Source organism: Hyla sarda, chromosome 2 (genome assembly GCF_029499605.1).
Source record: "Hyla sarda isolate aHylSar1 chromosome 2, aHylSar1.hap1, whole genome shotgun sequence".
Taxonomy (NCBI): Eukaryota; Metazoa; Chordata; class Amphibia; order Anura; family Hylidae; genus Hyla; species Hyla sarda.
In genome coordinates, this window is record NC_079190.1 from 2,192,132 (window position 1) to 2,206,741 (window position 14,610).

A 14,610-nucleotide genomic window follows, 5' to 3' on the forward strand; every position below is an offset into this window, starting at 1 on the left:
AGATATAAGAGGGATATGATAAGACCCAGCTAAGATATAACAGGATCTGATAAGACCAGCTAAGATATAAGAGGATCTGATAAGACCCAGCTAAGATATAACAGGATCTGATAAGACCCAGCTAAGATATAACAGAATCTGATAAGACCCAGCTAAGATATAAGAGGATCTGATAAGACCCAGCTAAGATATAAGAGGATCTGATAAGACCCAGCTAAGATATAACAGGATCTGATAAGACCCAGCTAAGATATAACAGAATCTGATAAGACACAGCTAAGATATAACAGAATCTGATAAGACCCAGCTAAGATATAAGAGGATCTGATAAGACCCAGCTAAGATATAAGAGGATCTGATAAGACCCAGCTAAGATATAACAGGATCTGATAAGACCCAGCTAAGATATAACAGGATCTGATAAGACCAGCTAAGATATAAGAGGGATCTGATAAGACCCAGCTAAGATATAACAGGATCTGATAAGACCTAGCTAAGATATAACAGGATCTGATAAGACCTAGCTAAGATATAACAGGATCTGATAAGACCCAGCTAAGATATAAGAGGATCTGATAAGACCCAGCTAAGATATAAGAGGATCTGATAAGACCCAGCTAAGATATAAGAGGATCTGATAAGACCCAGCTAAGATATAACAGGATCTGATAAGACCCAGCTAAGATATAAGAGGGATCTGATAAGACCCAGCTAAGATATAAGAGGATCTGATAAGACCCAGCTAAGATATAACAGGATCTGATAAGACCCAGCTAAGATATAACAGGATCTGATAAGACCTAGCTAAGATATAACAGGATCTGATAAGACCCAGCTAAGATATAAGAGGATCTGATAAGACCCAGCTAAGATATAAGAGGATCTGATAAGACCCAGCTAAGATATAAGAGGATCTGATAAGACCCAGCTAAGATATAACAGGATCTGATAAGACCCAGCTAAGATATAAGAGGGATCTGATAAGACCCAGCTAAGATATAAGAGGATCTGATAAGACCCAGCTAAGATATAACAGGATCTGATAAGACCCAGCTAAGATATAAAAGGGATCTGATAAGACCCAGCTAAGATATAAGAGGATCTGATAAGACCCAGCTAAGATATAACAGGATCTGATAAGACCCAGCTAAGATATAACAGGATCTGATAAGACCCAGCTAAGATATAACAGGATCTGATAAGACCCAGCTAAGATATAAGAGGGATCTGATAAGACCCAGCTAAGATATAACAGGATTTGATAAGACCCAGCTAAGATATAAGAGGATCTGATAAGACCCAGCTAAGATATAAGAGGATCTGATAAGACCCAGCTAAGATATCAGAGGATCTGATAAGACCCAGCTAAGATATAAGAGGATCTGATAAGACCCAGCTAAGATATAACAGGATCTGATAAGACCCAGCTAAGATATAACAGGGATCTGATAAGACCCAGCTAAGATATAAGAGGATCTGATAAGACCCAGCTAAGATATAAGTGGATCTGATAAGACCAGCTAAGATATAACAGGATCTGATAAGACCCAGCTAAGATATAAGAGGATCTGATAAGACCAGCTAAGATATAAGAGGGATCTGATAAGACCCAGCTAAGATATAAGAGGATCTAATAAGACCCAACTAAGATATAACAGGATCTGATAAGACCCAGCTAAGATATAAGAGGATCTGATAAGACCCAGCTAAGATATAAGAGGATCTAATAAGACCCAGCTAAGATATAAGAGGATCTGATAAGACCCAGCTAAGATATAAGAGGGATCTGATAAGACCCAGCTAAGATATAACAGGATCTGATAAGACCCAGCTAAGATATAACAGGGATCTGATAAGACCCAGCTAAGATATAACAGGGATCTGATAAGACCCAGCTAAGATATAACAGGGATCTGATAAGACCCAGCTAAGATATAAGAGGATCTGATAAGACCCAGCTAAGATATAACAGGGATCTGATAAGACCCAGCTAAGATATAACAGGATCTGATAAGACCAGCTAAGATATAACAGGGATCTGATAAGACCCAGCTAAGATATAAGAGGATCTGATAAGACCCAGCTAAGATATAAGAGGATCTGATAAGACCAGCTAAGATATAACAGGATCTGATAAGACCCAGCTAAGATATAACAGGATCTGATAAGACCCAGCTAAGATATAACAGGATCTGATAAGACCCAGCTAAGATATAAGAGGATCTGATAAGACCCAGCTAAGATATAAGAGGATCTGATAAGACCCAGCTAAGATATAAGAGGATCTGATAAGACCCAGCTAAGATATAAGAGGATCTGATAAGACCCAGCTAAGATATAACAGGATCTGATAAGACCCAGCTAAGATATAAGAGGGATCTGATAAGACCCAGCTAAGATATAACAGGATCTGATAAGACCCAGCTAAGATATAACAGGATCTGATAAGACCCAGCTAAGATATAACAGGATCTGATAAGACCCAGCTAAGATATAACAGGATCTGATAAGACCCAGCTAAGATATAACAGGGATCTGATAAGACCCAGCTAAGATATAACAGGATCTGATAAGACCCAGCTAAGATATAAGAGGATCTGATAAGACCCAGCTAAGATATAAGAGGATCTGATAAGACCCAGCTAAGATATAACAGGATCTGATAAGACCAGCTAAGATATAAGAGGATCTGATAAGACCCAGCTAAGATATAAGAGGGATCTGATAAGACCCAACTAAGATATAACAGGATCTGATAAGACCCAGCTAAGATATAAGAGGATCTAATAAGACCCAGCTAAGATATAAGAGGATCTGATAAGACCCAGCTAAGATATAACAGGATCTGATAAGACCCAGCTAAGATATAACAGGATCTGATAAGACCCAGCTAAGATATAACAGGATTTGATAAGACCCAGCTAAGATATAACAGGATCTGATAAGACCAGCTAAGATATAAGAGGATCTGATAAGACCCAGCTAAGATATAAGAGGGATCTGATAAGACCCAACTAAGATATAACAGGATCTGATAAGACCCAGCTAAGATATAAGAGGATCTAATAAGACCCAGCTAAGATATAAGAGGGATCTGATAAGACCCAGCTAAGATATAACAGGATCTGATAAGACCAGCTAAGATATAAGAGGATCTGATAAGACCCAGCTAAGATATAAGAGGATCTGATAAGACCCAGCTAAGATATAAGAGGATCTGATAAGACCCAACTAAGATATAACAGGATTTGATAAGACCCAGCTAAGATATAAGAGGATCTGATAAGACCCAGCTAAGATATAAGAGGATCTAATAAGACCCAACTAAGATATAACAGGATCTGATAAGACCCAGCTAAGATATAAGAGGATCTAATAAGACCCAGCTAAGATATAAGAGGATCTGATAAGACCCAGCTAAGATATAAGAGGATCTGATAAGACCCAGCTAAGATATAAGAGGGATCTGATAAGACCCAGCTAAGATATAAGAGGATCTGATAAGACCCAGCTAAGATATAACAGGATCTGATAAGACCCAGCTAAGATATAACAGGATCTGATAAGACCCAGCTAAGATATAACAGGATCTGATAAGACCAGCTAAGATATAACAGGATCTGATAAGACCCAGCTAAGATATAAGAGGATCTGATAAGACCCAGCTAAGATATAACAGGATCTGATAAGACCCAGCTAAGATATAACAGGGATCTGATAAGACCCAGCTAAGATATAACAGAATCTGATAAGACCCAGCTAAGATATAAGAGGGATCTGATAAGACCCAGCTAAGATATAAGAGGATCTGATAAGACCCAGCTAAGTTATAAGAGGATCTGATAAGACCCAGCTAAGATATAAGAGGATCTGATAAGACCCAGCTAAGATATAACAGGATCTGATAAGACCCAGCTAAGATATAAGAGGATCTGATAAGACCCAGCTAAGTTATAAGAGGATCTGATAAGACCCAGCTAAGATATAAGAGGATCTAATAAGACCCAACTAAGATATAACAGGATCTGATAAGACCAGCTAAGATATAAGAGGATCTGATAAGACCCAGCTAAGATATAAGAGGGATCTGATAAGACCCAACTAAGATATAACAGGATCTGATAAGACCCAGCTAAGATATAAGAGGATCTGATAAGACCCAGCTAAGATATAAGAGGATCTGATAAGACCCAGCTAAGATATAACAGGATCTGATAAGACCCAGCTAAGATATAAGAGGATCTAATAAGACCCAGCTAAGATATAAGAGGGATCTGATAAGACCCAGCTAAGATATAACAGGATCTGATAAGACCAGCTAAGATATAACAGGATCTGATAAGACCCAGCTAAGATATAAGAGGATCTGATAAGACCCAGCTAAGATATAACAGGATCTGATAAGACCCAGCTAAGATATAACAGGGATCTGATAAGACCCAGCTAAGATATAACAGAATCTGATAAGACCCAGCTAAGATATAAGAGGGATCTGATAAGACCCAGCTAAGATATAAGAGGGATCTGATAAGACCCAGCTAAGATATAAGAGGATCTGATAAGACCCAGCTAAGATATAAGAGGATCTGATAAGACCCAGCTAAGATATAACAGGATCTGATAAGACCCAGCTAAGATATAAGAGGATCTGATAAGACCCAGCTAAGATATAACAGGATCTGATAAGACCCAGCTAAGATATAACAGGATCTGATAAGACCCAGCTAAGATATAACAGGGATCTGATAAGACCCAGCTAAGATATAACAGGATCTGATAAGACCCAGCTAAGATATAACAGGATCTGATAAGACCCAGCTAAGATATAACAGGTAATAATTCATGTATTGGGGTTTTCGTTCGTGCAGTATTTGCCAATATAAATTTACTGACATTCTTACATACCTGGGGTAACACCTCCTGGCATTATTACATACCTTGGGTAACACATCCTGGAATTATTACATATCTGGGGTAACAACTCCTGGCATTATTACATACCTGGGGTAAAACCTCCTGGAATTATTACATATCTGGGGTAACAACTCCTGGCATTATTACATACCTGGTGTAACACCTTCTGGAATTATTACCTACCTGGGGTAACACCTCCTGGAATTATTACCTACCTGGGGTAACACATACTGGAATTATTACATATCTGGGGTAAAACCTCCTGGCATTATTACCTACCTGGGGTAACACCTCCTGGAATTATTACATATCAGGGGTAACACCTCCTGGCATTATTACATACCTGGGGTAACACCTCCTGGAATTATTACATATCTGGGGTAACAACTCCTGGCATTATTACATACCTGGTGTAACACCTTCTGGAATTATTACCTACCTGGGGTAACACCTCCTGGAATTATTACCTACCTGGGGTAACACATACTGGAATTATTACATATATGGGGTAAAACCTCCTGGCATTATTACCTACCTGGGGTAACACCTCCTGGAATTATTACATACCTGGGTTAACAACTCCTGGCATTATTACATACCTGGGGTAACACCTCCTGGAATTATTACATATCTGGGGTAACACCTCCTGACATTATTACATACCTGGTATAACACCTCCTGGAATTATTACATATCTGGGGTAACACCTCCTGGAATTATTACATACCTGGGGTAACACCTCCTGGAATTATTACATATCTGGGGTAACACCTACTGGCATTATTACATAACTGGGGTAACACCTCCTGGCATTATTACATACCTGGGGTAACACCTCCTGGAATTATTACATACCTGGGGTAACACCTCCTGGCATTATAACATACCTGGGGTAACACCTCCCAGAATTATTACATGCCTGGATTAACACCTCCTGGAATTATTACATACCTGAGGTAACACCTCCTGGCATTATAACATACCTGGGGTAACACCTCCTGGAATTATTACATACCTGGGGTAACACCTCCTGGAATTTCCTCCTTCACTTCCCTCATACACGGGTGATGGCCCCAAATCATTTCTTCTTCATTCTCCACTTTATTATTAGTCAGATCTCCCCCCTGATGTGACATATAGAACAATTCACTACAATACAGCAGACAGGAGGAGCAACAGAGACCCCCAAAATCTATGACTGCAGGACCCCCCTATTGAGATATAGGATCAGCCTCATCTACCTGATGGTTCTCTGGGACATTTCCCTCTGGACAGTCCTGGGAATACAGAGGGCGGGGACACCTCTCGGGTGGATTTCTATCAATGACTCCATCTGTAGGGAACACACAGGGAATGAATACATCAGTGCTGGATAGATTTCTATGTTACTAGGTAGTGAGAGTGATATCTATATATATATGTCTCTTCTTACCTTGTGATGTGAGGGGCCGGTGATCCTCCATCATGACCATGTCCTGGTACAGATCCTTGTGTCCTTCTACATACTCCCACTCCTCCATGGAGAAATAGACCGCCACATCCTGACACCTTATAGGAACCTGACACACAATGATACCGTCATCACCTGATCCCTCCATTACTGTATAATGTCCCAGCAGTGTCACCTCTCTAATCATCACCAGACCCCTCCATTACTATATAATGTCCCAGCAGTGTCACCTCTCCAGTCATCACCAGACCCCTCCATTACTGTATAATGTCCAGCAGTGTCACCTCTCATCACCAGACCCCTCCATTACTGTATAATGTCCCAGCAGTGTCACCTCTCATCACCAGAGCCCTCCATTACTGTATAATGTCCCAGCAGTGTCACCTCTCTAATCATCACTAGACCCCTCCATTACTGTATAATGTCCCAGCAGTGTCACCTCTCTAATCATCACTAGACCCCTCCATTACTGTATAATGTCCCAGCAGTGTCACCTCTCCAGTCATCACCAGATCCCTCCATTACTGTATAATGTCCCAGCAGTGTCACCTCTCTAATCATCACCAGACCCCTCCATTACTGTATAATGTCCCAGCAGTGTCACCTCTCTAATCATCACTAGACCCCTCCATTACTGTATAATGTCCCAGCAGTGTCACCTCTCTAATCATCACCAGACCCCTCCATTACTGTATAATGTCCCAGAAGTGTCACCTCTCCAGTCATCACCAGACCCCTCCATTACTGTATAATGTCCCAGCAGTGTCACCTCTCCAGTCATCACCAGACCCCTCCATTACTGTATAATGTCCAGCAGTGTCACCTCTCTAATCATCACCAGACCCCTCCATTACTGTATAATGTCCCAGCAGTGTCACCTCTCCAGTCATCTCCAGACCCCTCCATTACATGTCCCAGCAGTGTCACCTCTCTAATCACCACCAGATCACTCCATTACTGTATAATGTCCCAGCAGTGTCACCTCTCATCACCAGACCCCTCCATTACTGTATAATGTCCCAGCAGTGTCACCTCTCCAGTCATCACCAGATCCCTCCATTACTGTATAATGTCCCAGCAGTGTCACCTCTCCAGTCATCACCAGACCCCTCCATTACTGTATAATGTCCCAGCAGTGTCACCTATCCAGTCATCACCAGACCCCTCCATTACTGTATAATGTCCCAGCAGTGTCACCTCTCCAGTCATCACCAGACCCCTCCATTACTATATAATGTCCCAGCAGTGTCACCTCTCTAATCATCACCAGACCCCTCCATTACTGTATAATGTCCGAGCAGTGTCACCTCTCCAGTCATCACCAGACCCCTCCATTACTGTATAATGTCCCAGCAGTGTCACCTCTCTAGTCATCGCCAGACCCCTCCATTACTGTATAATGTCCCAGCAGTGTCACCTCTCCAGTCATCACCAGACCCCTCCATTACTGTATAATGTCCCAGCAGTGTCACCTCTCTAATCATCACCAGACCCCTCCATTACTGTAAAAAGTCCCAGCAGTGTCACCTCTCCAGTCATCACCAGACCCCTCCATTACTGTATAATGTCCCAGCAGTGTCACCTCTCTAGTCATCGCCAGACCCCTCCATTACTGTATAATGTCCCAGCAGGGTCTCCTCTCCAGTCATCACCAGACCCCTCCATTACTGTATAATGTCACAGCAGTGTCACCTCTCTAATCATCACCAGACCCCTCCATTACTATATAATGTCCCAGCAGTGTTACCTCTCATCACCAGACCCCTCCATTACTGTATAATGTCCCAGCAGGGTCTCCTCTCCAGTCATCACCAGACCCCTCCATTACTGTATAATGTCCCAGCAGTGTCACCTCTCTAGTCATCACCAGACTACTCCATTACTGTATAATGTCCCAGCAGGGTCACCTCTCATCACCAGACCCCTCCATTACTGTATAATGTCCCAGCAGTGTCACCTCTCCAGTCATCACCAGACCCCTCCATTACTGTATAATGTCCCAGCAGTGTCATCTTTCCAGTCATCACCAGACCCCTCCATTACTGTATAATGTCCCAGCAGTGTCACCTCTCCAGTCATCACCAGACCCCTCCATTACTGTATAATGTCCAGCAGTGTCCCCTCTCCAGTCATCACCAGACCCCCCATTACTATATAATGTCCCAGCAGTGTCACCTCTCATCACCAGATCCCTCCATTACTGTATAATGTCCCAGCAGAGTCACCTCTCATCAACAGACCCCTCCATTACTGTATAATGTCCCAGCAGAGTCACCTCTCATCACCAGACCTCTCCATTACTGTATAATGTCCCAGCAGTGTCACCTCTCTAATCATCACCAGACCCCTCCATTACTGTATAATGTCCGAGCAGTGTCACCTCTCCAGTCATCACCACACCCCTCCATTACTGTATAATATCCCAGCAGTGTCACCTCTCATCATCAGACCCCTCCATTACTGTATAATGTCCCAGCAGTGTCACCTCTCCAACCATCACCAGACCCCTCCATTACTGTATAATGTCCCAGCAGTGTCACCTCTCCAGTCATCACCAGACTCCTCCATTACTGTATAATGTCCCAGGAGTGTCACCTCTTTAATCATCACCAGACCCCTCCATTACTGTATAATGTCCCAGCAGTGTCACCTCTCCAGTCATCACCAGACCCCTCCATTACTGTATAATGTCCCAGGAGTGTCACCTCTTTAATCATCACCAGACCCCTCCATTACTTTATAATGTCCCAGCAGTGTCACCTCTCTAATCATCACCAGACCCCTCCATTACTGCATAATGTCCCAGAAGTGTCACCTCTCCAGTCATCACCAGACCCCTTCATTACTGCATAATGTCCCAGAAGTGTCACCTCTCCAGTCATCACCAGACCCCTCCATTACTGTATAATGTCCCAGCAGTGTCACCTCTCCAGTCATCACCAGACCCCTCCATTACTGTATAATGTCCCAGCAGTGTCACCTCTCTAGTCATCACCAGACCCCTCCATTACTATATAATGTCCCAGCAGTGTCACCTCTCTATCACCAGACCCCTCCATTACTGTATAATGTCCAGCAGTGTCCCCTCTCCAGTCATCACCAGACTCCTCCATTACTGTATAATGTGCCAGCAGTGTCACCTCTCCAGTCCTCACCAGACCCCTCCATTACTATATAATGTCCCAGCAGTGTCACCTCTCATCACCAGATCCCTCCATTACTGTATAATGTCCCAGCAGAGTCACCTCTCATCAACAGACCCCTCCATTACTGTATAATGTCCCAGCAGAGTCACCTCTCATCACCAGACCTCTCCATTACTGTATAATGTCCCAGCAGTGTCACCTCTCTAATCATCACCAGACCCCTCCATTACTGTATAATGTCCGAGCAGTGTCACCTCTCCAGTCATCACCACACCCCTCCATTACTGTATAATATCCCAGCAGTGTCACCTCTCATCATCAGACCCCTCCATTACTGTATAATGTCCCAGCAGTGTCACCTCTCCAACCATCACCAGACCCCTCCATTACTGTATAATGTCCCAGCAGTGTCACCTCTCCAGTCATCACCAGACTCCTCCATTACTGTATAATGTCCCAGCAGTGTCACCTCTCCAGTCATCACCAGACCCCTCCATTACTGTATAATGTCCCAGGAGTGTCACCTCTTTAATCATCACCAGACCCCTCCATTACTGTATAATGTCCCAGCAGTGTCACCTCTCCAGTCATCACCAGACCCCTCCATTACTGTATAATGTCCCAGGAGTGTCACCTCTTTAATCATCACCAGACCCCTCCATTACTGTATAATGTCCCAGCAGTGTCACCTCTCCAGTCATCACCAGACCCCTCCATTACTGTATAATGTCCCAGCAGTGTCACCTCTCTAATCATCACCAGACCCCTCCATTACTGCATAATGTCCCAGAAGTGTCACCTCTCCAGTCATCACCAGACCCCTCCATTACTGTATAATGTCCAAGCAGTGTCACCTCTCCAGTCATCACCAGACCCCTCCATTACTGTATAATGTCCCAGCAGTTTCGACTCTCCAGTTATCCCCAGACCCCTCCATTACTGTATAATGTCCCAGCAGTGTCACCTTTCATCACCAGACCCCTCCATTACTCTATAATGTCCCAGCAGTGTCACCTCTCATCACCAGACCCCTCCATTACTGTATAATGTCCCAGCAGTGTCACCTCTCATCACCAGACCCCTCCATTACTGTATAATGTCCCAGCAGTGTCACCTCTCCAGTCATCACCAGACCCCTCCATTACTGTATAATGTCCCAGCAGTGTCACCTCTCCAGTCATCACCAGACCCCTCCATTACTGTATAATGTCCCAGCAGTGTCACCTCTCCAGTCATCACCAGACCCCTCCATTACTGTATAATGACCCAGCAGTGTCACCTCTCCAGTCATCACCAGACTCCTCCATTACTGTATAATGTCCCAGCAGTTTCACCTCTCTAATCATCACCAGACCCCTCCATTACAGTATAATGTCCCAGCAGTGTCACCTCTCCAGTCATCACCAGACCCCTCCATTACTGTATAATGTCCCAGCAGTGTCACCTCTCCAGTCATCACCTGACCCATCCATTACTGTATAATGTCCCAGCAGTGTCACCTCTCATCATCACCAGACCCCTCCATTACTGTATAATGTCCCAGCAGTGTCACCTCTCCAGTCATCACCAGACCCCTCCATTACTGTATAATGTCCCAGCAGTGTCACCTCTCTAATCATCACCAGACCCCTCCATTACTGTATAATGTCCCAGCAGTGTCACCTCTCCAGTCATCACCAGACCCCTCAATTACTGTATAATGTCCCAGCAGTGTCACCTCTCTAGTCAGCAGCTCCATCATCTTGTTGATGAGCTCCAGGATCTCCTGATGACTGTTTCCCTTATGTATTAGTGAGTGCATTGGAGACCTTGATATAGGAACCTTCTCCCTGCTCCGGCCTTCACCCTCTTCAGTCACCATCTTCACTACCGTGTAATCCTGTGTACGGAGAGAGACATTGAGGTCACTTTATATCTTCACCTCTCCAGCCATGTCTGAGCTTTATGAAGAGATAGAAGACATGAGACGGACCTGATCTCCAGAATCCCTCACCTCTCCGGTCAGCAGGTAGATGATCTCTAGGGTGAGGTGTAAGATTCTCTCAGCCATCGGTTCTCTGTCCTTCTCCATCCTTAGGGGGTCAGTGAGGAAAATAGCTATATAGAGAGGACAGAGAGAGCAAGTCATATAACATCTCACCCCAATAATAGAGAACTGGAGAGGGGGAGCGAATCATATAACATTTCACCCCACTAATAGAGAACTCCTACTGGAGAGGGGGAGCGAGTCATATAACATCTCACCCCACTAATAGAGAACTTCTACTGGAGAGGGGGAGCGAATCATATAACATCCCACAGCACTAATAGAGAACTCCTACTGGAGAGGGGGAGCGAGTCATATAACATCTCACCCCACTAATAGAGAACTCCTACTGGAGAGGGGGAGCGAGTCATATAACATCTCACCCCACTAATAGAGAACTCCTACTGGAGAGGGGGAGCGAGTCATATAACATCTCACCCCACTAATAGAGAACTCCTACTGGAGAGGGGGAGCGAGTCATATAACATCCCACCCCACTAATAGAGAACTATTACAGGAGAGGGGGAGCGAGTCATATAACATCCCACCCCACTAATAGAGAACTCCTACTGGAGAGGGGGAGCGAATCATATAACATCCCACCCCACTAATAGAGAACTCCTACTGGAGAGGGGGAGCGAGTCATACAACATCCCACTCCACTAATAGAGAACTCCTACTGGAGAGGGGGAGCGAGTCATATAACATCCCACCCACTAATAGAGAACTATTACAGGAGAGGGGGAGCGAGTCATATAACATCCCACCCCACTAATAGAGAACTCCTACTGGAGAGGGGGAGCGAGTCATATAACATCCCACCCCACTAATACAGAACTCCTACTGGAGAGGGGGAGCGAGTCATATAACATCCCACCCCACTAATAGAGAACTCCTACTGGAGAGGGGGAGTGAATCATATAACATCCCACAGCACTAATAGAGAACTATTACAGGAGAGGGGGAGCGAGTCATATAACATCCCACCCCACTAATAGAGAACTCCTACTGGAGAGGGGGAGCGAGTCATATAACATCCCACCCCACTAATACAGAACTCCTACTGAAGAGGGGGAGCGAGTCATATAACATCCCACCCCACTAATAGAGAACTCCTACTGGAGAAGGGGAGCAAGTCATATAACATCCCACCACACTAATAGAGAACTCCTACTGGAGAAGGAGAGCTAGTCATATAACATCCCACCCCACTAATAGAGAACTCCTACTGGAGAGGGGGAGCGAATCATATAACATCCCACACCACTAATAGAGAACTCCTACTGGAGAGGAGGAGCGAATCATATAACATCCCACCCCACTAATAGAGAACTCCTACTGGAGAGGGGGAGCGAGTCATATAACATCCCACCACACTAATAGAGAACTCCTACTGGAGAGGGGGAGCGAGTCATATAACATCCCACCCCACTAATAGAGAACTCCTATTGGAGAGGGGGAGCGAGTCATATAACATCCCACCCCACTAATAGAGAACTCCTACTGGAGAGGGGGAGCGAGTCATATAACATCCCACCCCACTAATAGAGAACTCCTACTGGAGAGGGGGAGCGAGTCATATAACATCCCACCCCACTAATAGAGAACTCCTACTGGAGAGGGGGAGCGAGTCATATAACATCCCACCCCACTAATAGAGAACTCCTACTGGAGAGGGGGAGCGAGTCATATAACATCCCACCCCACTAATAAAGAACTCCTACTGAAGAGGGGGAGCGAGTCATATAACATCCCACCCCACTAATAGAGAACTCCTACTGGAGAGGGGGAGCGAGTCATATAACATCCCACCTACTAATAGAGAACTCTTACTGGAGAGGGGGAGCGAGTCATATAACATCCCACCCCACTAATAGAGAACTCCTACTGGAGAGAGGGAGAGAGTCATATAACATCCCACCTACTAATAAATAACTCCTATTGAAGAGGGGGAGCGAGTCATATAACATCCCACCCCACTAATAGAGAACTCCTACTGGAGAGGGGGAGCGAGTCATATAACATCCCACCTACTAATAAATAACTCCTATTGAAGAGGGGGAGCGAGTCATATAACATCTCACCTCACTAATAGAGAACTCTTACTGGAGAGGGGGAGCGAGTCATATAACATCCCACCCCACTAATAGAGAACTCCAACTGGAGAGGGGGAGTGAGTCATATAACATCCCACCCCACTAATAGAGAACTCCTACTGGAGAGGGAGAGAGAGTCATATAACATCCCACCCCACGAATAGAGAACTCCTACTGGAGAGGGGGAGCGAGTCATATAACATCCCACCCCACTAATAGAGATTCCTACTGGAGAGGGGGAGCGAGTCATATAACATCCCACCCCACTAATAGAGAACTCCTACTGGAGAGGGGGAGCAAGTCATATAACATCCCACCCCACTAATAGAGAACTCCTACTGGAGAGGGGGAGCGAGTCATATAACATCCCACCACACTAATAGAGAACTCCTACTGGAGAGGGGGAGCGAGTCATATAACATCCCACCCCACTAATAGAGAACTCTTACTGGAGAGGGGGAGCAAGTCATATGACATCCCACCCCACTAATAGAGAACTCCTACTGGAGAAGGGGAGTGAGTGATATAACATCCCACCCCACTAATAGAGAACTCCTACTGGAGAGGGGGAGCGAGTCATAACATCCCACCCCACTAATAGAGAACTCCTACTGGAAATGGGCAACTGTATGCTAACTCCACGTATATGGCAGACCGCACAATGCTGCAACACCTCTGCCATAGGGAATAGGGTCCCCATACTGAGGTGGACATCTGATAGGCAGAGATCACTGCAGATCAGCTCTATTCAACTGAATGGGACAGAACTGTAGTATCAGGCCCGGATACTACCAAGAGGATGGCACTGATCCTGGTAAATAATGAAGAGCATTATGGAGCACAGTGGCCCCTTCCAGCCAGCTGAGTAAAAGGGGGCAAATCCCACCACCTGATTTTGATGGCTCTCCTAACAATTTCATATCAATACTGTCCCAGAATTCCTCTTACTGGTGATTGCTTTCTCTCGATCCTATGACT

At 44.6% G+C, this 14,610-nt stretch overlaps 1 protein-coding gene across 1 annotated transcript in view; it reads right to left on the reverse strand.

Annotated features, from left to right (window-relative positions):
• LOC130358170 (gastrula zinc finger protein XlCGF26.1-like) overlaps window positions 1–14,610 on the reverse strand; it is a 39,482-nt gene that overhangs the window by 8,945 nt on the left and 15,927 nt on the right. The window contains exons 2-6 of the mRNA XM_056561028.1: window positions 11,504–11,607; window positions 11,228–11,389; window positions 6,347–6,473; window positions 6,156–6,247; window positions 5,930–6,038 (exon numbers count right to left, since the gene is read on the reverse strand). Coding sequence (XP_056417003.1) covers window positions 5,930–6,038; window positions 6,156–6,247; window positions 6,347–6,473; window positions 11,228–11,389; window positions 11,504–11,581 — 568 coding nt within the window. The 5' untranslated portion in view covers window positions 11,582–11,607. The remainder of the gene's footprint in view (window positions 1–5,929; window positions 6,039–6,155; window positions 6,248–6,346; window positions 6,474–11,227; window positions 11,390–11,503; window positions 11,608–14,610) is intronic.